The sequence below is a fragment of the Coregonus lavaretus genome, assembly GCF_964263955.1.
Source record: "Coregonus lavaretus genome assembly, chromosome: 17".
Classification (NCBI taxonomy): Eukaryota; Metazoa; Chordata; class Actinopteri; order Salmoniformes; family Salmonidae; genus Coregonus; species Coregonus lavaretus.
Window position 1 is genome coordinate 47,563,389 of NC_140004.1, and position 25,593 is coordinate 47,588,981.

Genomic DNA, 25,593 nt, shown 5'->3' on the forward strand with positions numbered 1-25,593 from the left:
GATTGTGGAAAATAAGTATTTGGTCAATAACAAAAGTTTCTCAATACTTTGTTATATACCCTTTGTTGGCAATGACACATGTCAAACGTTTTCTGTAAGTCTTCACACACTGTTGCTGGTATTTTTGCCCATTCCTCCATGCAGATCTCCTCTAGAGCAGTGATGTTTTGGGGCTGTCGCTGGGCAACACAGACTTTCAACTCCCTCCAAAGATTTTCTATGGGGTTGAGATCTGGAGACTGGCTAGGCCACTCCAGGACCTTGAAATGCTTCTTACGAAGCCACTCCGTCGTTGCCCGGGTGGTGTGTTTGGGATCATTGTCATGCTGAAAGACCCAGCCAGGTTTTCACTCAAAATCTCACGATACATGGCCCCATTCATTCTTTCCTTTACACGGATCAGTCGTCCTGGTCCCTTTGCAGATAAACAGCCCCAAAGCATGATGTTTCCACCCCCATGCTTCACAGTAGGTATGGTGTTCTTTGGATGCAACTCAGCATTCTTTGTCCTCCAAACACGACGAGTTGAGTTTTTACCAAAAAGTTATCTTTTGGCTTTATCTGACCATATGACATTCTCCCAATCCTCTTCTGGATCATCCAAATGCACTCTAGCAAACTTCAGACGGGCCTGGACATGTACTGGCTTAAGCAGGGGAAACGTCTGGCACTGCAGGATTTGAGTCCCTGGCGGCGTAATATGTTACTGATGGTAGGCTTTGTTACTTTGGTCCCAGCTCTCTGCAGGTCATTCACTAGGTCCCCCTGTGTGGTTCTGGGATTTTTGCTCACCGTTCTTGTGATCATTTTGACCCCACGGGGTGAGATCTTGCGTGGAGCCCCAGATCGAGGGAGATTATCAGTGGTCTTGTATGTCTTCCATTTCCTAATAATTGCTCCCACAGTTGATTTCTTCAAACCAAGCTGCTTACCTATTGCAGATGCAGTCTTCCCTGCCTGGTGCAGGTCTACAATTTTGTTTCTGGTGTCCTTTGACAGCTCTTTGGTCTTGGCTATAGTGGAGTTTGGAGTGTGACTGTTTGAGGTTGTGGACAGGTGTCTTTTATACTGATAACAAGTTCAAACAGGTGCCATTAATACAGGTAACGAGTGGAGGACAGAGGAGCCTCTTAAAGAAGAAGTTACAGGTCTGTGAGAGCCAGAAATCTTGCTTGTTTGTAGGTGACCAAATACTTATTTTCCACCATAATTTGCGAATAAATTCATAAAAAATCCTACAATGTGATTCTCTGGATTTTTTTTCCTCAATTTGTCTGTCATACTTGACGTGTACCTATGATGAAAATTACAGGCCTCTCTCATCTTTTTAAGTGGGAGAACTTGCACAATTGGTGGCTGACTAAATACTTTTTTCCCCCACTGTATATTTTTCCCCATCTTCCAATAGGTGTCCTTCTTTGCGAGGCATTAGAACATCTCCCTGGTCTTTGTGGTTGAATCTGTGTTTGAAATTCACTGCTCAACTGAGGGATCTTACAGATTATTGTATGTGTGGAGTACGGAGATGAGGTAGTAATTCTAAATCATGTTAAACACTATTATTGCACACGGAATGAGTCCATGCAACTTATTATGTGACTTGTTAAGCATGTTTTTACTCCTGAACCTATTTAGGGTTGCCATAACAAAGGAGTTGAATACTTATTGACTCAAGACATTTCACCTTATGGGGTATTGTGTGTAGGCCAGTAACACAAAATCTCAATGTAATCTATTTTAAATTCAGGCTGTAACGCAACAAAATTAGGAAAAAGTCAAGGGGTGCGAAAACTTTCTGAAGACACTGTATGTATGGAAATCAAATCAAATCAAATCAAATCAAATTTTATTGGTCACATGCGCCGAATACAACAGGTGCAGACATTACAGTGAAATGCTTACTTATGGATGTCTGAGGTGTATGTTATTTGATTGCAATCTGGAATTTTAATAACACTGATATTTCTCATAAAAACTAGAAGAGAAGCAGTTCATCTCAACCAGGAAAGACTGTAGTTTATGTTAGTTCTGTGCGTGCAGTTAAGGGCAAGGCGTGCTGCTCTGTTTTGAACCAGCTGCAGCTTTGCTAGGTCTTTCTTTGCAGCACCTGACCATATTACTGGACAGAAATCAAGACAAGACCAAAGCCTGAACAGCTGATAATTGACCATCCAATGTTATACCAGGAGTTTAGCTTCCTCAACTTAATCTATGGTCACACTCTTTATGCACAACTCCAGTTGAGGTTTTAGGTCTTCGAGAATGTTTTGAACTAAATACAATGCTTTTAGTTTTAGATGTGCACTGAACAAAAAATATAAACGCAAAATTTAAAGTGTTGGTTCCATGTTCCATGAGCTGATATAAAAGATCCCAGAAGTTTTCAATACGCACAAAAAGCTTATTTCTCTCAAATTTTGTGCACAAATTTGGTTACATCCCTGTTAGTGAGCATTTCTCCTTTTGCCAAGATAATCCATCCACCTGACAGTTGTGGCATATAAAGAAGCTGATTAAACGGCACGATCATTACACAGGTGCACCTTGTGCTGGGGACAATAAAAGGTCACTCTAAAATGCCATAGATGTCTCAAATGTTGAGGGAGAGCGCAATTGGCATGCTGACTGCAGGAATGTCCACCAAAGCTGTTGCCAGAGAATGTAATGTTCATTTCTCTACCAACGTCGTTTTAGAGAAATTGGCAGTCTGTCCAACCGGCCTCACAACCGCAGACCACGTGTATAGCATTGTGTGAGCGAGCGGTTTAGTGGTTATCAACGTTGTGAACAGAGTGCCCCATGGTGGCGGTGGGGTTATGGTATGGGCAGGCAAAAGCTACGGACAACAAACACAATTGCATTTTATCGATGGCAATTTGAATGAACAGAGATACCGTGACGAGATCCTGAGGCCTACTGTCGTGCCATTCATCTGCCGCCATCACCACATGTTTCAGAATGATAATGCACAGCCCCATGTCGAAAGGATCTGTACACAATTCCTGGAAGCTGAAAATGTCCCAGTTCTTCCATGGCCTTCATACTCACCAGACATGTCACCCATTGAGCATGTTTGAGATGCTCTGGATAAACGTGTACGACAGTGTGTTCCAGTTCTCGCCAATATCCAGCAACTTCACACAGCCATTGAAGAGGAGTGGGACAACATTCCACAGGCCACAATCAACAGCCTGATCAACTCTATGCGAAGGAGATGTGTCACGCTGCATGAGGCAAATGGTGGTCACACCAGATACTGACTGGTTTTCTGATCCATGCCACTACCTTTTTTGAAGGTATCTGTGACCGACAGATGCATATCTGCATTCCCAGTCATGTGAAATCCATAGATTAGATAATTAATGTATTTCAATTGACTGATTTCCTTATATGAACTGTAACTAAGTAAAATCTTAGAAATTGTTGCATGTTGAGTTTATATTTTTGTTCAGTATATTTAAAACCAGTTTTTCATTAATCACCCATTCTGATACTGACTCCTTATTTATAATTTCAGTGAGCTTTGGGTGCTGACATGTAGGGTGTGGACACATCGCCATACAAAGTCATTCTAGCTTCCTGTAAGACCAATTTGTAAGGCAAATATTTTTTTAAAATAGAGAATAGTAAAGGCCCAAAGCAACTGCCCTGAGGGACACCACACTGTACATATCTGATGTTAGAGAAGCTTCCATTGAAGAACGCTCTCTGAGTTCTATTGGATAAGTAACTCTCCAACCATGTGACTCTCTGGGTTCTATTGGATAAGTAACTCTCCAACCATGTGACTCTCTGGGTTCTATTGGATAAGTAACTCTCCAACCATGTGACTCTCTGAGTTCTATTGGATAAGTAACTCTCCAACCATGTGACTCTCTGAGTTCTATTGGATAAGTAACTCTCCAACCATGTGACTCTCTGAGTTCTATTGGATAAGTAACTCTCCAACCATGTGACTCTCTGGTTTCTATTGGATAAGTAACTCTCCAACCATGTGATGGCAGGTTATGTAAACCCATAACAAGTTCGTATTCTTGATTTAATCTTGTCTCTACATAAACTAAATAATATATGTGTGACATTTGTTTTGATTTAGAATGGACCATTATCATGCACCTGTCTCGAAACAGGGGCAGCGGGAAAAAATATATGCCATCTATGCACTTAAATAGCGAATGGAGGACGCTTTTCCCGTGGATCATTTTCATGCTAGCCAGGAAGGCTATACTCCTGTTGTAAAGATAAGCAATGTGCTTAATATTAGGAACGTTGAGAAATAAATATAGTAGGTGTCACGACTTCCTCCGAAGCTGCCTCCCCTCCTGGTTCGGGCTTCGGCGTTCGTCGTCACCGGCCTTCTAGCCACTGCCGCTCCTCATCTCATCATTCCATTTGTTTTGTCTTGTTTATTACACACACCTGGTTCCTATCCCCTCATCAGTACCTGTATAAGTGTTCCCTCTGCCCCCTTGTCTTTGTGTGTGATTGTTTATTGTGAGGATAGTGAAGCTCGGTGGAGCTCCTTGTATTTTGTATCGCCGGGATATTTCCCCTGTGTGCCTTGTATTTCCCCGTGTGCCTTGTATTTTCCAGTGTGCCTTTTATTTCCCCGTGTGCCTTGTATTTCCCCTTGTGCCTTGTATTTTCCAGTGTGCCTTGTATTTCCCCGTGTGCCTTGTATTTCCCCGTGTGCCTTGTATTTTCCAGTGTGCCTTGTATTTCCCCTTGTGCCTTGTATTTTCCAGTGTGCCTTGTATTTCCCCGTGTGCCTTGTATTTCCCCGTGTGCCTTGTATTTTCCAGTGTGCCTTGTATTTCCCCGTGTGCCTTGTATTTTCCAGTGTGCCTTGTATTTCCCCGTGTGCCTTGTATTTCCCCTTGTGCCTTGTATTTCCCCGTGTGCCTTGTATTTTCCAGTGTGCCTTGTATTTCCCCGTGTGCCTTGTATTTTCCAGTGTGCCTTGTATTTCCCCGTGTGCCGTGTATTTCCCAGTGTGCCTTGTATTTCCCCGTGTGCCTTGTATTTCCCCGTGTGCCTGTTTTACGCAGTAGAGTGTTTGACGCATTTCTGCGTAACTCTGTATTTGTGGAATAAAGCCTGTTTTTCTGTGATTTACCCTCCTGTGCCTCACACCTTCGACATCACCTCATCACAGTAGGCCTCTCCTATAGAAAGCTGATGGGATCCTCCTCTTTTTAATAGAGGCCATCACTCTGTTTTCTCGCGCAATTGCGTAGCCTATAGAAATGTTACGCAACATCAGCTCATGGGCTCTCATGAAGTGTTTGATTAGATTTTCCATTACATTTGCATTGATGTCAGAGTGATTAGAGGGACAATCGAGTGCTGAGTACCAGTTAGCAAGTTTGGTAGGCTACTAATGACCATCAGTAACATCAGTGTGGTCCTCTGTAGCTCAGCTGGTAGAGCACGGCGCTTGTAACGCCAAGGTAGTGGGTTCGATCCCCGGGACCACCCATACACAAAAAAAATGTATGCACGCATGACTGTAAGTCGCTTTGGATAAAAGCGTCTGCTAAATGGCATATTATTATTATTATTATTATTATCAGAGTTGGGAGAAGCCTAATTACCGTGACTAAACGGTCACGTGGAATTTGACTGCCTTCATGACTCGCAGTGATGCCAACTTAGCAATTTTGTTGCTAGATTTAGCAACTTTTCAGACTACCCTGGCAACTTATTTTTCAAACAGCACCTAGCAACAAATGTAGCTACTTTTAAACATTTATTTGGAACTTTTAGCAACTTTTGAAAAGTGACTCAAACGCTAAAATGCACACATTTTCCTTCTAAATGACACAAAAACGATTTTCTCTGTCACACACTCAGTCACAACACACGTGCCTGGCTGCAAAAGTGCATTGTGAGTGACGTCAGCAGCAGGCGCTCAGCTCGTACACAGGCAGCAGCAGGCCAGCCAAGCAGCAGGCCAGCCAATCAGCAGGCCAGCCAAGCAGCACAACAACCTGGAGAGAGCTGGAGAGAGATGCCTAGCGCACACATCATTATTTGAATTAAGTTGCTTGTTCAATAAGATAGCATATATACCTTGTTATTAGCTTGTACCTATAATTGTTGATCAGTTAGGTAGCATGTTAACTAACTACCAATACACCGCTTAAAACTAGAATTGTTCAGAATGTGTAGGTTTACTAGTTAATAAGAACATAAATTAAATGTAATTGTTCAATAATGTATAATGTGTAATTGTTCAATAATTAATTGTGTTGTGTTTAAAAATAAAAATATCTGATCATATAAAATGTGTTGTGTTTATATTACTTTTACAAATAAAAATATGTCATAATAAACAAACAAATCTAAACTAACAAATGTCAAATCATATTTGTTGACATCACAACGTCATTTAGCAACTTTTAGCAACAAATCAACCTGCCTCTAGCAACTTCCCCTGAAAATGAGTTGGCAACACTGATGACTCGTGACCGCCGGTGTGACGGTAATAAGGTCACCGCAACAGCCCTAGTCACTGCAGTACTAGTTGAGGTCCCGTTTCTACGGTGCCTTCGGAAAGTATTCAGACCCCTTCCCTTTTTCCACATTTTGTTACAGCCTTATTCTAAAATCGATTAAAATTGTTTTTTCCCCCCCTCATCAAGCTATAAACAATACCCCATAATGACAAAGCAAAAACTGGTTTTTAGAAATTGTTGATCATTTATTAAAAATAGAAAACTGAAACATTTACATAAGAATTACGACCCTTTACTCAGTACTTTGTTGAAGCACCTTTGGCAGAGATTACAGCCTCAAGTCTTCTTGGGTATGACACTACAAGCTTGGCTTATATATATGCTTGCTGAAATGCATGTATATGCATGCTGAAAGTGAACTTGTTCTCTGAAAAATGGCATTGTATGTGGTCAAACACAATCCTCTCCATCGGTTTACTATGAAAAGGCAGCAAACAATGTGTAGCTATATACAGGAAGTACCAGTACCAGATCAATGTGGAGCTATATACAGGGAGTACCAGTACCAGATCAATGTGGAGCTATATACAGGGAGTACCAGTACCAGATCAATGTGGAGCTATATACAGGGAGTACCAGATCAATGTGGAGCTATATACAGGGAGTACCAGTACCAGATCAATGTGGAGCTATATACAGGGAGTACCAGTACCAGATCAATGTGGAGCTATATACAGGGAGTACCAGTACCAGATCAATGTGGATCTATATACAGGGAGTACCAGTACCAGATCAATGTGGAGCTATATACAGGAAGTACCAGATCAATGTGGAGCTATATACAGGGAGTACCAGATCAATGTGGAGCTATATACAGGGAGTACCAGTACCAGATCAATGTGGAGCTATATACAGGGAGTACCAGTACCAGATCAATGTGCAGCTATATACAGGGAGTACCAGTACCAGATCAATGTGGTCAATTTGAGGTATATATGTAAATGTAGGCAGGGTAAAGTGACTAGGCATCAGGATAGATAATAATAAGGTATTTGAGGTAGATATGTACATGAAGGCAGGGTAAAGTGACTAGGCATCAGGATAGATAATAATAAGGTATTTGAGGTAGATATATACATGAAAGCAGGGTAAAGTGACTAGGCATCAGGATAGATAATAATAAGGTATTTGAGGTAGATATGTACATGAAGGCAGGGTAAAGTGACTAGGCCTCAGGATAGATAATAATAAGGTATTTGAGGTAGATATGTACATGAAGGCAGGGTAAAGTGACCAGGCATCAGGATAGATAATAATAAGGTATTTGAGGTAGATATATACATGAAGGCAGGGTAAAGTGACTAGGCATCAGGATAGATAATAATAAGGTATTTGAGGTAGATATGTACATGAAGGCAGGGTAAAGTGACTAGGCATCAGGATAGATAATAATAAGGTCTTTGAGGTAGATATGTACATGAAGGCAGGGTAAAGTGACTAGGCATCAGGATATATAATAAAAAGGTATTTGTGGTAGATATGTACATGAAGGCAGGGTAAAGTGACTAGGCATCAGGATAGATAATAATAAGGTATTTGAGGTAGATATGTACATGAAGGCAGGGTAAAGTGACTAGGCATCAGGATAGATAATAATAAGGTATTTGAGGTAGATATGTACATGAAGGCAGGGTAAAGTGACCAGGCATCAGGATAGATAATAATAAGGTATTTGAGGTAGATATGGACATGAAGGCAGGGTAAAGTGACTAGGCATCAGGATAGATAATAATAAGGTATTTGAGGTAGATATGTACATGAAGGCAGGGTAAAGTGACTAGGCATCAGGATAGATCATAATAAGGTATTTGAGGTAGATGTGTACATGAAGGCAGGGTAAAGTGACCAGGCATCAGGATAGATAATAATAAGGTATTTGAGGTAGATATGTACATGAAGGCAGGGTAAAGTGACTAGGCATCAGGATATATAATAAAAAGGTATTTGTGGTAGATATGTACATGAAGGCAGGGTAAAGTGACTAGGCATCAGGATAGATAATAATAAGGTATTTGAGGTAGATATGTACATGAAGGCAGGGTAAAGTGACTTGGCATCAGGATAGATAATAATAAGGTATTTGAGGTAGATATGTACATGAAGGCAGGGTAAAGTGACTAGGCATCAGGATAGATAATAATAAGGTATTTGAGGTAGATATGTACATGAAGGCAGGGTAAAGTGACTTGGCATCAGGATAGATAATAATAAGGTATTTGAGGTAGATATGTACATGAAGGCAGGGTAAAGTGACTAGGCATCAGGATAGATAATAATAAGGTATTTGAGGTAGATATGTACATGAAGGCAGGGTAAAGTGACTCGGCATCAGGATAGATAATAATAAGGGTAAAATAAAGAACAGAGTAGCAGCAGAAAATGATGAGTGTAAAAGTATGTAGTGTGTAGGAGTGACAGCGTAGTTTGTCTAGATAGTGTGTATATATAGTCTAGTGAGTGTGTATATTGTGTGTATATATAGTCTAGTGAGTGTGTATATAGTGTGTATATATAGTCTAGTGAGTGTGTATATTGTGTGTATATATATAGTCTAGTGAGTGTGTATATAGTGTGTATATATAGTCTAGTGAGTGTGTATATAGTGTATATATATAGTCTAGTGAGTGTGTATATTGTGTGTATATATAGTCTAGTGAGTGTGTATATAGTGTGTATATATAGTCTAGTGAGTGTGTATATAGTGTGTATATATAGTCTAGTGAGTGTGTATATAGTGTATATATATAGTCTAGTGAGTGTGTATATTGTGTGTATATATAGTCTAGTGAGTGTGTATATAGTGTGTATATATAGTCTAGTGAGTGTGTATATAGTGTGTATATATAGTCTAGTGAGTGTGCGAAGGGTCAGTTCAAGATCGAGTCAGTGCAGATAGTTTGGGTACCATTCATTGACTATTTAGCAGTCTGGCTATTTAGCAGTCTGGCTATTTAGCAGTCTGTCTATTTAGCAGTCTTATGGCTTGGGGGTAGAAGCTGTCTCAGAGCCTGTTGGTCCGAGATCCGATGCTCCGGTACCGTTTGCCGGATGGTAGCAGAGAGAACGGTCTAAGGGCGGCAGGTAGCTTAGTGGGTAAGAGCGTTGTGCCAGTAACCGAAAGGTTGCTGGTTCTAATCCCCGAGCCGACTAGGTGAAAAATCTGTCGATGTGCCCTTGAGCAAGGCACTTAACCCTAATTGCTCCTGTAAGTCGCTCTGGATAAGAGCGTCTGCTAAATGACTAAAATGTAAATGTAAATGCTTTGGTGGCAATACAGTCTTCTACCATTCTCAATAGTTTCCCATGAAGGTTGTCTGTACCTGGTGGCTTATCATTACTGATGGATAACAATAGTTTTTCCACCTCTTCCACACTAACTGGACCAAATTCAAAACGGCAATCCTTCTCTTTCATTATTAGATCTTTCATTCAAAAATATGATGGTTCAATGTTGTCATTTCATGTCTGAGTTTTTCCACTGTACTAGTGAAAGAGTCATTGGAATGATTGGCAATATTAAAAGGTTTTGTAATAAATGACCCATTAACTTCAATGAACAATGGAGAAGAATTGGGTTTTCTGCCCATGATATTATTTAAGCCACTCCAAAGTATTTTTTCATTGTGTTTTACGTCTTTTATCTTTGTTTGGTTTTTATATGTTTTTCTCATTTATGTTCTAAGAGAGGAGAGGTATTCTGTTGGCTCCTCAGTTCTAGGAGAGTTGTAGGTCTAGGAGAGGAGAGGTATTCTGTTGGCTCCTCAGGTCGCAGGTCGATGGGGTTTGTAGCATGAGAAGACAAGGTTAGGGTTGCTAAATTCCAGAAACTCTTCCCTGGTTTTTAGAAAAGGTAAAGTTTCCGGAATTATGCAACCCTACACAAAGTCTCCCTGTCACTATAACTAGCAGGGATGATGTTCTAATGATGCTATTACACAGACACACACACACACACACACACACACACACACACACAGACACACACAGACACACACGCAGACACACACACAGACACACACACAGACACACACAAACCAGTGGAGGCTCAGTCATAGGATGCCACCAACAAGTCATTTCGTAAAATTTCTGCCCTGCTAGAGTTGCCCCGGTCAACTGTAAGTGCTGTTATTGTGAAGTGGAAACGTCTAGGAGCAACAACGGCTCAGCCGCGAAGTGGTAGGCCACACAAGCTCAGGGAACGGGACCGCCGAGTGCTGAAGCGCGTAGAGCGTAAAAATAGTCTGTCCTACCGAGTTCCAAACTGCCTCTGGAAGGAACGTCAGCACAAGAACTGTTCGTCGGGAGCTTCGTGAAATTGGTTTCCATGGCCGAGCAGCCGCACACAAGCCTAAGATCACCATGCGCAATGCCAGTCAGACGGACGAATCTGGGTTTGGCGGATGCCAGGAGAACGTTACCTGCCCGATTTCATAGTGCCAACTGTCAAGTTTGGTGGAGGAAGAATAATGGTATGGGGCTGTTTTTCATGGTTCGGGCTAGGCCCCTTAGTTCCAGTGAAGGGAAATCTTAACACTACAGCATACAATGACATTCTAGACGATTCTGTGTTTCCAACTTTGTGGTAACAGTTTGGGGCAGGCCCTTTCCTGTTTCAGCATGACAATGCCCCCGTGCACAAAGCGAGGTCCATACAGAAATAGTTTGTCGAAATCGGTGTGGAAGAACTTGACTGGCCTGCACAGAGCCCTGACCTCAACCCCATCGAACACCTTTGGGATGAAAAGGTGTCCACATACTTTTTTGTACAGTCTGGGTCAAATGTTTTGAGAATTACACAAATACTAATTTTCACAAAGTCTGCTGCCTCAGTTTTGATGATGGCAATTTGCATATACTCCAGAAATTCATGAAGAGTGATCAGATGAATTGCAATTAATTGCAAAGTCCCTCTTTGCCATGAAAATGAACTTAATCCCTTTATTAACTTCATCAGCCCTGCCACAAAAGGACCAGCTGCCATCATGTCAGTGATTCTCTCGTTAACACAGGTTAGAGTGTTGAGGACAAGGCCCGTGTAGCTCAGTTGGTAGAGCATGGCGCTTGAAATGCCAGGGTTGTGGGTTCGATTCCCATGGGGGGCCTGTATAAAAATAAAAATAAAAATGTATGCACTCACTAACTCAGTTGGTATAGCATGGTGCTTGAAACGCCAGGGTTGTGGGTTTGATTCCCATGGGGGGCCTGTATAAAAATAGAAGTCGCTTTGGACAAGAGTGTCTGCTAAATGACTCAAATGAAAGGCTGGGGATCACTCTGTCATGCTGATTGAGTTAGAATAACAGACTGGAAGCTTTAAAAGGAGGGTGGTGCTTGAAATCATTGTTCTTCCTCTGTTAACCATGGTTACCTGCAAGGAAATACATGCTGTCATAAATGCTTCACAGGCAAGGATATTGCTGCTAGTAAGATTGCACCTAAATCAACCATTTATCGGATCATTAAGAACTTCAAGGAGAGAGGTTCAATTGTTGTGAAGAAGGCGTCAGGGCGCCCAAGAAAGTCCAGCAAGCGCCAGGACCGTCTACTAAAGTTGATTCAGCTGCGGGATCGGGGCACCACCAGTGCAGAGCTTGCTCAGGAATGGCAGCAGGCAGGTGTGAGTGCATCTGCACGCACAGTAAGGTGAAGATTTTTGGAGGATGGCCTGGTGTCAAGAAGGGCAGCAAATAAGCCACTTCTCTCCAGGAAAAACATCAGGGACAGACTGATATTCTGCAAAAGGTACAGGGATTGGACTGCTGAGGACTGGGCTAAAGTCATTTTCTCTGATGAATCCCCTTTCCAATTGTTTGGGGCATCCGGAAAACACCTTGTCCGGAGAAGACAAGGTGAGCGCTACCATCAGTCCTGTGTCATGCCAACAGTAAAGCATCCTGAGACCATTCATGTGTGGGGTTGCTTCTCAGCCAAGGGAGTGGGCTCACTCACAATTTCGCCTAAGAACACAGCCATGAGTAAAGAATGGTACCAACACATCCTCCGAGAGCAACTTCTCCCAAGCATCCAAGAACAGTTTGGTGACGACCAATGCCTTTTCCAGCATGATGGAGCACCTTGCCATAAGGCAACATTGATAACTAAGTGGCTCGGGGAACAAAACATTTACATTTTGGGTCCATGGCCAGGAAACTCCCCAGACCTTAATCCCATTGAGAACTTGTGGTCGATCCTCAAGAGGCGGGTGGACAAACAAAAACCCACACATTTTGACAAACTCCAAGCATTGATTATGCAAGAATGGGCTGCCATCAGTCAGGATGTGGCCCAAAAGTTAATTGACAGCATGCCAGAGCGGATTGCAGAGGTCTTGAAAAAGAAGGGTCAACACTGCAAATATTGACTCTTTGCATGAACTTAATGTAATTGTCAATAAAAGCCTTTGACACTTATGGAATGCTTGTAATTATACTTCAGTATACCATAGTAACATCTGACAAAAATATCTCATAACACTGAAGCAGCGAACTTCGTGAAGACCAATACTTGTGTCATTCTCAAAACGTTTGACCACAACTGTATAGAACATTTTGGCTATTGCAAATAGGGACTGGGCCGTTTGGCATGTCGCCCTGCTGTGTGTGCTGCCACACTCTGGTGGTGCAGTCAAGTTCAAATATGCTAAACCATCATTTGTGACATCCCGACGTCATCATCGTTGATAGACAATACAGTCATAAAATCGCTGTACTGCGTGATTGTACACATGGATTGGATTGTGAGTTTACTAACGCTTTGGTTCTAGTTTGTTGACTAGTATAACGTTAATATGGTGACAACAATGTAGTCTGTGTAGTGGTAAGCGGTTAAGACATGAAGGTTTGGCTTGGAGAGTTTTTGGCGCCTGGTCACAGACAGCTGTTGTGTTGTGCACAAGGTGAGAGGAGGATGTTAGATGTGAGAAGGAATTATAGAATGAGCAAAGTGATGATGCTGTTTGTATGTGGCTGCTATGAAAGTGAACTGTGTGTGCGGGTGATCAGGGGTGTATTCATTCCACCGACTCTGTTGAAAACGTTTCTTAAAATGGAAGCAAGTTCATCGAAACGGGGAGGGACCTAGTTGAATTTGTCCAATAGAGACTCTTGTTGAAAGTTTATAATGTAACAGGTCGAGAGAGAAATGATAGTAATTAAGACAGTGACGCATCTAGCTGATCTAGCGTGTAGTCATTAGTCCAACAGTTAACATGGACTAATGACTACACCCGTTTGGATTAACGTGGACTAATGACTACACGCGTTTGGATTAACATGGACTAATGACTACACCCGTTTGGATTAACATGGACTAATGACTACACCCGTTTGGATTAACATGGACTAATGACTACACCCGTTTGGATTATGTACAAGGCGGTATTGAACGTGTCACTGTCTCTCACCTTGATTACTCACATTCTTCTCTCGACCTGTGCGCACCTTCGTTGTGAACTTTAATTCGTAGGTTAGGTTGTAGCAACCTCATGATGGGTACAGGGAACATTATAGTATCATGTAGTAGCCTAAACCTATGGATGTTACATTGAACTGGGTGAATGGAATATGAATGACAGTCATCCAATATGCTGTAATAGAAATAGGGCCATGTTCATTAACTAACCACCACACACACACACACACACACACACACACACACACACACACACACACACACACACACACACACACACACACACACACATCGCTTGGCTTAGCATAGACAGCCATGTATTTCATACTTAAATATACACCTAAGAATGTCAATATAAATCTGCACGCTTTCAAGGATGTGGAGAAAGTGAAAGTTACAGTAACAAGATTTCTAGGACATTCGGACTGTCTTGAACAAGACAACCCATTAGGACTGTCCTCAACAAGACAACCCATTAGGACTGTCCTCAACAAGACAACCCATTAGGACTGTCCTCAACAAGACAACCCATTAGGACTGTCCTCAACAAGACAACCCATTAGGACTGTCCTCAACAAGACAACCCATTAGGACTGTCCTCAACAAGACAACCCATTAGGACTGTCCTCAACAAGACAACCCAATAGGACTGTCCTCAACAAGACAACCCATTAGGACTGTCCTCAACAAGACAACCCATTAGGACTGTCCTCAACAAGACAACCCATTAGGACTGTCCTCAACAAGACAACCCATTAGGACTGTCCTCAACAAGACAACCCATTAGGACTGTCCTCAACAAGACAACCCATTAGGACAGTCCTCAACAAGACAACCCATTAGGACTGTCCTCAACAAGACAACCCATTAGGACTGTCCTCAACAAGACAACCCATTAGGACTGTCCTCAACAAGACAACCCATTAGGACTGTCCTCAACAAGACAACCCATTAGGACTGTCCTCAACAAGACAACCCATTAGGACAGTCCTCAACAAGACAACACATTAGAACTGTCCTCAACAACATCAATCAGTTTAGTTGATCAAGACCCTTGGCTAACTGTTGTGGCCTGCCAGTCACTAACACTGTTCGCCAGAGGGTTCAGCTACAGTTTCTTTTAGTAGACACTCTAATCCAGAGCGACACACAGTTAGTGAGCGCATACGTTTTCATACTGGTCCCCCGTGGGAATCGAACCCACAACCCTGGCGTTGCAAGCACCATGCTCTACCAACTGAGCCACAGGGGACGGGGTGGACTTACGTACATTGTCACAGTCGTCACAGTCCGGTATGCCAGCCTTCTGGATGGACCTCTTGACCTCTAGGGAGAAGTTCTCAAACTCTGGTTTGACCGTCCGGAGCAGCGTGACCATGTTGAGGGCAGAGTACGCCTGCCGCGCCTCACTGTCGTACTTATCCCCTCGCTTCCACGAGCCATTGCCTGGGAAACCATACGAGGAGAGAGAGAGAAAAAAAAGTGGTGAAATTGTTGACACGTTGAAATGTTTCTGTCTGTCACCATGCAGTGCAGCCCTGGACCTGGAGATTTATATGGTGTGCAGGCCTTTGATCCAGCCTAGTATTAAAACCTCATGGGTCATCTCTTGATGACTTATTGATTAGTTGAATCAGCTGTTTTAGTGCTGGGTTGGAGTAACATAGCAGTTCTGCTTTAATGTTTGGGAGTGTGTCGTCTGATCAGAAACAGAGAGACAACAGGGAGTATATTAGCAGAAGTCATCATCATGTATCTATACAGTATATATGTGTAAGGCTGATTAGAAAAAAAGTATATGTTTTATTCTCACGTACACCAGATAGGTCTAGGGAAATGTGTTGTTTTACAGGGTCAGCCATGGTAGCACAGCACCCCTGGAGGAAATCAGGGTTAAGTGCCTTGCATAATGGCACGTCGACATATTTTTCACCTTGTCGGCTCAGGTATTTGAAGCAGCAACCTTTTGGTTACTGGCCCAACGCTCGAACCGCTAGGCTACCTGCCACCTCGCCATCACTGTATATACGTAGGGTAGTGTTACCATGCCATCACTGTATATATGTAGGGTAGTGTTACCATGCCATCACTGTATATATGTAGGGTAGTGTTACCATGCCATCACTGTATATATGTAGGGCAATGTTACCATGCCATCACTGTATATATGTAGGGCAGTGTTACCATGCCATCACTGTATATATGTAGGGTAGTGTTACCATGCCATCACTGTATATATGTAGGGTAGTGTTACCATGCCATCACTGTATATATGTAGGGTAGTGTTACCATGCCATCACTGTATATACGTAGGGTAGTGTTACCATGCCATCCCTGTATATATGTAGGGTAGTGTTACCATGCCATCACTGTATATATGTAGGGTAGTGTTACCATGCCATCACTGTATATATGTAGGGCAGTGTTACCATGCCATCACTGTATATATGTAGGGCAGTGTTACCATGCCATCACTGTATATATGTAGGGTAGTGTTACCATGCCATCACTGTATATATGTAGGGTAGTGTTACCATGCCATCACTGTATATATGTAGGGTAGTGTTACCATGCCATCCCTGTATATATGTAGGGCAGTGTTACCATGCCATCACTGTATATATGTAGGGTAGTGTTACCATGCCATCACTGTATATATGTAGGGTAGTGTTACCATGCCATCACTGTATATATGTAGGGTAGTGTTACCATGCCATCACTGTATATATGTAGGGCAGTGTTACCATGCCATCACTGTATATATGTAGGGTAGTGTTACCATGCCATCACTGTATATATGTAGGGTAGTGTTACCATGCCATCACTGTATATATGTAGGGTAGTGTTACCATGCCATCACTGTATATATGTAGGGTAGTGTTACCATGCCATCACTGTATATATGTAGGGTAGTGTTACCATGCCATCACTGTATATATGTAGGGTAGTGTTACCATGCCATCACTGTATATATGTAGGGCAGTGTTACCATGCCATCACTGTATATATGTAGGGTAGTGTTACCATGCCATCACTGTATATATGTAGGGTAGTGTTACCATGCCATCCCTGTATATATGTAGGGCAGTGTTACCATGCCATCACTGTATATATGTAGGGTAGTGTTACCATGCCATCACTGTATATATGTAGGGTAGTGTTACCATGCCATCACTGTATATATGTAGGGTAGTGTTACCATGCCATCACTGTATATATGTAGGGTAGTGTTACCATGCCATCCCTGTATATATCACTGGGACCGTTGTGCTGATGAGAAATGCTCACTGACAGCGATGTAAACAAATTAGGTTTTTGTGCGTATGGAACATTTCTGGGATCTTTTATTTCAGCTCATGAAACACGGGACCAACACTTTACATGTTGTTTATATATATATATATGTTTTTGTATATGTAGGGCTGGGAACGTTGTGTTGATGAGTAGTGTTACCATAAGACGTGGAGTTGAAGAGTTCGATGTTGAAGAAGATGTAGCTCCCGTTAGTGAGCCTCCGTCGATGAGCAGCTAGCATGATCTCTCGGACAACGTCTGCTCCCGCACACATGATAACAACTGCAAGAGATCGACGTGAAAAGAACCAGTGTTACACCTCAACCCCGTTTCAACAAGACTAGGAACTTTAATACAACAACTGACAAATGACTTTTCTTAAAGCCGGAGTGGAAAGGATGCATCCCACTGGGCACATCACGTCATTTCAACGTGGAAATGTGGGTAATATTTGGTTGAGACATTGATCAATGAGATTTCAACTTTAATTCACCCACTCAAAAAGACAGCCAGAATGTTGTTGAATTCCCAGTGTGTTACATTTACATTTACATTTACGTCATTTAGCAGACGCTCTTATCCAGAGCGACTTACAAATTGGTGCATTCACCTTATAGCCAGTGGGATAACCACTTTACAAATGTTTTTTTTTTTTTTTTTTCTGTGATTTTTAAAATTTATTATTTATTGTTTCTAGTTTTTAGTCTTATTTTTATTTTATTTTTTATTATTTTTAAATTTCTTTTTTTTTTGGGGGGGTAGAAGGATTACTTTATCCTATCCCAGGTATTCCTTAAAGAGGTGGGGTTCACTATGCTTTTCAACCATCTAAAAGCACAATCAAATTCCAATGGAAAAACAATGTCTGATTTTTGGTTTAGTTGTCATTTAAATGTATCTCTGCACTTTCAACCATTAAAAGCACAGCAAAGTTCAAATGGGAATACAATGTCAGATATGTTGTTAATCTATACAACAGATGAATGTGTTATCACTGGTCTTCATCTAATAGCACAACCAAATGACCTGGATTGCAGTTGAGATTACATTAAAAGTACATAGTGCAAGTAAGTGATCGATGCTCATTATTGCAATTGTGAAGATTTCCACAGACCTGCGACCTTTGCATGCTATGTTGAACATGCACACGTTCTATGATAACATAGGAAGAAACGTACAGTTACAGTAACCTCAAAATGTGTCCATGAAGAAATACTGTTACATTAGTTTGTAAAATAGCATTAACTTTTGGCTATTTACTGGATTACAAAAGTAATATTGAATTGTTTGGTTGACAACGGAACCACATGTCAACATTTAAAATAGATGTATCTAATGCTTGGATAGTTTCATTTTGATCTACTGGCTTAATCCTATTCTTTAACTTGTATTTTTGGTTTAGTTGGAGACGTGAATCCAACATAGAATTCCTTAACATGTCGACAAGTTAATAGGCTACTTACTGCATTGCAAAAGTGAAATTGAATTGTGTTTGGTTGTCAACGCAACCAAATATTAACATTTGAAGGAGATGTATATTTTATTCACTGACTTAGTCTGGCTTTAATTCCAGTTTGTCTACAAATTAATAATTGATAAGCTGGATTCATGTCTCCATCTCAACCAAAAATCTATGTTAAAGAATAGCACTAAATCAAATCAATTTAAAGTTTGATTTGATTTAGTGCTATTCTTTAATTTAGATTTTTGGAGACATGAATCCAACATATTGATGATTACATTTGAAATCAACCAAAGCTTGAAAACCTAGGCCTATATAAATGTTTTGTCATTTAGCAGACGCTCTTATCCAGAGCAACTAGTGTTAAGTGCCTTGCTCAAGGGCACATTGACAGATGTTTCACCTAGTCGGCTTAGGGATTAGAACCAGCTACCTTTCGGTTACTGGCCCAATGCTCTTAACCAATAAGCTACCTGCCGCCCATTGTCTATTTAAGCAATAAGGCCCGAGGAGGTATGGTATACCTCACCTGATTGTACAGCCATTAGCCGTGGTATATTGGCCATATACCACAAACCCCCCAAGTTGCCTTATTGCTATTATAAACAGGTTACCGATGTAATTAGAGCAGTAAAAAGTATTATTTTTGTCATACCCGTGGTATACGGTCTGATATACCACGGCTTTCAGCCAATCAGCATTCAGGGCTCAACCCACCCAGTTTATAACCCTGGGTTGAATTTAAATAATGGCTGTTGATGATTTTACAAATGCTACTGTGTAAAAAAAGACCTAAATAGTATCGTTGATGATATATGACTTATAAAGTATGGTTAAATAGACCTACCCCTTTGGAATGGCTTCAACAGCCACAGTGAATCTATTTCGTTTAGTATTTATTAGGATCTCCAATTATTAAGATCTTTCAATAATCATTGTCATGATAGTACATAGGTCGGTAGTAGTCAGTGACAAATATCAAAGCTAAGCAAAAAAGAAAATTGTGATAAATAAAAAAGTATACCAGTTTCATTTAAGGACCAAAGGATTGACAGCCGTCCCATATAGATCAATAATATAATAATACTTTTAGCAAAAATGTTTATTTTCAATTTACAATCTGTAGAAACAATGAGAATCGAAAGGTTCAGAACTTTTGTGAAACATCACAACAGAGTTGAGAAATATATGGCAAATAGAAATCCAATATGGATGGTGTTAAGAGATAGATGGGAGGGGTTGCATAGAGCTGAAGGTTGGGACCAATAACAACAACTAATAACAACAAGATAACTAATGTAAAACATACTGTGTCCATAATAAGTATATATGTTGAAAACTTTTGTGAAAAAGAGCACAGTTTGGGGGATATGGCATGTAGAGGCAAACCGGATGGACATCATGAAAATGATCAGAGTGGTTGAGAGTAGAGGAAGTTCAGGAGTAAAATCAAACGAAATATAATTATTGTAAAATTGACTGTGTCCATAAAATGTATATAGTATGTATATGCTGGAAGTAGAGGCCTAAGCATTGTTGTTCACTAGTTTACTCCAATTAGGGAAGGGGTGGTGGGGTTGGAAAGTAATAAAGGAAAATATATATTTTTAAAGGATATGTATATATATATATATATATATATATATATATATATATATATATATATATATATATGTATTTATATGTATGTATGTGTATGTATGTATATACATTGAGGGAAAAATGTATTTGATCCCCTGCTGATTTTGTACGTTTGCCCACTGACAAAGACATGATCAGTCTATAATTTTAATGGTAGGTTTATTTGAACAGTGAGAGACAGAATAACAACAAAAAAATCCAGAAAAACGCATGTCAAAAATGTTATAAATTGATTTGCATTTTAATGAGGGAAATAAGTATTTCACCCCCTCTCAATCAGAAAGATTTTTGGCTCCCAGGTGTCTTTTATACAGGTAACGAGCTGAGATTAGGAGCACACTCTTAAAGGAGCAGATTAGGAGCACACTCTTAAAGGGAGTGCTCCTAATCTCAGTTTGTTACCTGTATAAAAGACACCTGTCCAAAGAAGCAATCAATCAATCAGATTCCAAACTCTCCACCATGGCCAAGACCAAAGAGCTCTCCAAGGATGTCAGGGACAAGATTGTAGACCTACACAAGGCTGGAATGGGCTACAAGACCATCGCCAAGCAGTTTGGTGAGAAGGTGACAACAGTTGGTGCGATTATTCGCAAATGGAAGAAACAAAAAAGAACTGTCAATCTCCCTCGGCCTGGGGCTCCATGCAAGATCTCACCTCGTGGAGTTGCAATGATCATGAGAACGGTGAGGAATCAGCCCAGAACTACACGGGAGGATCTTGTCAATGACCTCAAGGCAGCTGGGACCATAGTCACCAAGGAAACAATTGGTAACACACTACACCGTGAAGGACTGAAATCCTGCAGCGCCCGCAAGTTCCCCCTGCTCAAGAAAGCACATATACAGGCCCGTCTGAAGTTTGCCAATGAACATCTGAATGATTCAGAGGAGAACTGGGTGAAAGTGTTGTGGTCAGATGAGACCAAAATGGAGCTCTTTGGCATCAACTCAACTCGCCGTGTTTGGAGGAGGAGGAATGCTGCCTAGGACCCCAAGAACACCATCCCCACCGTCAAACATGGAGGTGGAAACATTATGCTTTCGGGGTGTTTTTCTGCTAAGGGGACAGGACAACTTCACCGCATCAAAGGGACGATGGACGGGGCCATGTACCGTCAAATCTTGGGTGAGAACCTCCTTCCCTCAGCCAGGGCATTGGAAATTGGTTGTGGATGGGTATTCCAGCATGACAATGACCCAAAACACACGGCCAAGGCAACAAAGGAGTGGCTCAAGAAGAAGCACATTAAGGTCCTGGAGTGGCCTAGCCAGTCTCCAGACCTTAATCCCATAGAAAATCTGTGGAGGGAGCTGAAGGTTCGAGTTGCCAAACGTCAGCCTTGAAACCTTAATGACTTGGAGAAGATCTGCAAAGAGGAGTGGGACAAAATCCCTCCTGAGAAACGTCTGACCTCTGTGATTGCCAACAAGGGTTTTGCCACCAAGTACTAAGTCATGTTTTGCAGAGGGGTCAACTACTTATTTCCCTCATTAAAATGCAAATCAATTCATAACATTTTTGACATGCGTTTTTCTGGATTTTTGTTGTTGTTATTCTGTCTCTCACTGTTCAAATAAACCTACCATTAAAATGATAGACTGATTATGTCTTTGTCAGTGGGCAGACGTACAAAATCAGCAGGGGATCAAATACTTTTTTCCCCTCACTGTACATATGGGGGATAGGAAGTGATGCAGACTATAACATTGATGGAAGTTACAATCTATCTGCAATATTAAAGCTGATCTACCCCCTATAAAATAAATAAAATAAAACAAAGCAGGGCTGGGATTGGTTAAAACCTTGGATGGGAGACCAAAGAATAGTTGTAGATAGATTGACTCTCCAGTAGGAGGTGCTGCTCAGCTTAGTTTCTTTTTTTCTGATAGTGGATATAATGTTGTTTCACAGGTACAAATTCAACATATTTTAAGGTTTGACTATGTTGAAAATTGGTTACCATGATGACATAATCCTGTGGTTGAAATGTAACCGTCAAAACAACAGTTGATTACATTTTTTAAAATCAAATGTATTTTCCACGTAGATTTCACGTCACCATACGTTGACAAATGATGTTGAAACAACATTGGGTTCAATTCTCGGGCCGACTCTATTCTCTGTGTATATCAATGATGTCACTCTTGCTGCCGGTGACTCTCAGATTTACCTCTATGCAGACGACACCATTTTGTATACATCTGGCCCTTTATTGGACACTGTTTTAACAAACCTCCAAACGAGCTTCAATGCCATACAACAATCCTTCAGTAGCCTCCAACTGCTCTTAAACACTAGTAAAACTAAATGCATGTCTTCAATCGAACGCTGCTTGCACCCGCCCGCCCGTCTAGAATCACTACTCTCGGCGGGTCTGACTTAGAATATGTGGACAACTACAAATACCTAGGTGTCTGGTTAGACTGTAAACTCTCCTTCCAGACTTACATTAAGCATCTCCAATCCAAAGTTACATCTAGAATCGGCTTCCTATTTCACAACAAAGCCTCCTTCACTCATGCTGCTAAACATGCCCTCGTAAAACTGACTATCCTACTGATCCTTATTATATTATTTTATATATAATACCATTTTATCCAAAGCGACTTAAAGCGACGTTACAAGTGCCATGCTCTACCAATTCAGCTACATGTGATTGACTTCAGTGAAGTCATTTACAAAATAGCCTTCAACACTCTACTCAGCAAATTGGATGTAGTGTATCACAGTGCCATCCGTTTTGTCTCCAAAGCCCCATATACTACCCACCACTGTGACCTGTACGCTCTCGTTGGCTGGTCCTCACTACATATTCGTCGTCAAACCCACTGGCTCCAGGTCATCTATAAATCACTGCTAGGCAAATCCCCGCCTTATCTTAGCTCATTGGTCACCATAGCAACACCCACCCGTAGTCTGCGCTCCAGCAGGTATATCTCACTGGTCATCCCCAAAGCCAACACCTCCTTTGGCCGCAATTCCTTCCAGTTCTCTGCTGCCAATGACTGGAACAAATTGCAAAAATCTCTGAAGCTGGAGACACTTATCTCCCTCACTAACTTTAAGCATCAGTTGTCAGAGCACCTTACCGATCACTGCACCTGTACACAGCCCATCTGAAATTAGCCCGCCCAACTACCTCATCCCTATATTGTTATTTATTTTGCTCATTTGTACCCCAGTATCTCTATTTGCACATCATCTCTTGCACATCTATCATTCCAGTGTTAATACTAATTGTAATTATTTTGCACTATGGCCTATTTATTGCCTTACCTCCATAACTTGCTACATTTGCACACACTGTATATATATTTTATGTTGTATTTTTGACTTTTGACTTTATGTTTTGTTTACCCCATATGTAACACTGTGTTGTTGTTTTTATCGCACTGCTTTGTTTTATCTTGGCCAGGTCGCAGTTGTAAATGAGAACTTGTTCTCAACTGGCTTAACTGGTTAAATAAAGGTTAAATAAAAAATAAATAAAATAAATTGATTCAAACAGTTTGTGCCCATAACACAACACATCATCACTGGTACAACGACTTGAAATCATAACTAGCTGTTTCTGGTAAACCAACCATCTTTAAACAAAAATGAACATCTTTCTTCTTGTGCAATTAATATATTAAAACCCTTAAAAATCTATTCTCTCCTGCCCAACATAAAGTATTCAGACCCCTTGACTTTTTCCACATTTTGTTACGTTACAGCCTTATTCTAAAAATGATTAAATTACATGTTTTCCTCGTCAATCTACACACAATACCCCAAAGCAAAAACAGGTTTTTAGATTTAGAATATTTATTAAAAATAAAAAACCTTACTGACAAAAGTATTCAGACCCTTTGCTATGAGACTCGAAATTGAGCTCAGGTGCATCCTGTTTCCATTGATCATCCTTGAGATGTTTCTACAACTTGATTGGAGTCCACCTGTGGTAAATTCAATTGATTGGACAACATTTGGAAAGGCACACACCTGTCTATATAAGGTCCCACAGTTGACAGTGCATGTCAGAGCAAAAACCAAGCATTGAAATCAAAGGAATTGTCTGTAGAGCTCCGAGACAGGATTGTGTCGAAGCACATATCTGGGGAAGGGTACCAAAAAATTTCTGCAGCATTGAAGGTCCAAGAACACAGTGGCCTCCATCATTCTTAAATGGAAGAAGTTTGGAACCACCAAGACTCTTCCTAGAGCTGGCCTCCCGGACAAACTGAGCAATTGGGGAGAAGGGCCTTGGTCAGGGAGGTGACCAAGAACCCAATGGCTGCTCTGATAGAGCTCCAGAGTTCCTCTGAGGAGATGGGAGAACCTTCCAGAAGGACAACCATCTCTGCAGCACTCCACCAATCAGGCCTTTATGGTAGAGTGGCCAGACGGAAGCCACTCCTCAGTAAAAGGCACATGACAGCCCGCTTGGAGTTTGCCAAAAGGCACCTAAAGGACTCTCAGACCATGAGAAACAAGATTCTCTGGTCTGATAAAACCAAGATTGAGCTCTTTGGCATGAATGCCAAGCGTCACGTCCGGAGGAAACCTGGCACCATCCCTACGGTGAAGCATGGTGGTGGTAGCATCATGCTGTGGGGATGTCTTTCAGCAGCAGGGACTGGGAGACTAGTAAGGATCGAGGGAAAGATGAACGGAGCAAAGTACAGAGAGATCCTTGATGAAAACCTGCTCCAGAGCACTCAGGACCTCAGACTGGGGCGAAGAGTCACCTTCCAAATCAAATCAAATCAAATAAAGAATGGCGCCGGAGGAAATGGCTGCCGTGTTATGGGCTCCTAACCAATTGTGCTTTTTGTGTGTTTTTTCATGTTATTTGTAACTTATTTTGTACATCATGTTTCAGCCATCGTCTCTTTTGACTGAAAAGAGCTTCTGGATATCAGGACAGCGATTACTCACCTCGAACTGGACGAAGATTGTTTATTTAACGAGTCGGACGCAAAGGATTTACTTCAGACAACCGACAAGGCCCAAATCCCCGTCATTCGCAGCAGAAAGAGACGGAGATATCGGGGACGTAGGTCGGGGTGCCTTGTAAGGATCCGACGGCGAGTGGGTAATCTGCCTCTACCATCAGTCCTATTGGCCAACGTACAATCATTGGATAACAAAATAGACGCGCTACGATCACGGATATCCACCAACGGGACATTAAAAACTGTAATATCTTATGTTTCACCGAGTCGTGGCTGAACGACGACATGGACAACATACAGCTGGCGGGATATACGCTACATCGGCAG

At 41.4% G+C, this 25,593-nt stretch overlaps 1 protein-coding gene across 1 annotated transcript in view; it reads right to left on the bottom strand.

Moving 5' to 3' along the window:
- The window catches only part of npr3 (natriuretic peptide receptor 3), a 69,035-nt gene that overhangs the window by 22,166 nt on the left and 21,276 nt on the right, over positions 1 to 25,593 (bottom strand). The window contains exons 2-3 of the mRNA XM_084180836.1: positions 17,382 to 17,504; positions 15,199 to 15,374 (exon numbers count right to left, since the gene is read on the bottom strand). Coding sequence (XP_084036962.1) covers positions 15,199 to 15,374; positions 17,382 to 17,504 — 299 coding nt within the window. The remainder of the gene's footprint in view (positions 1 to 15,198; positions 15,375 to 17,381; positions 17,505 to 25,593) is intronic.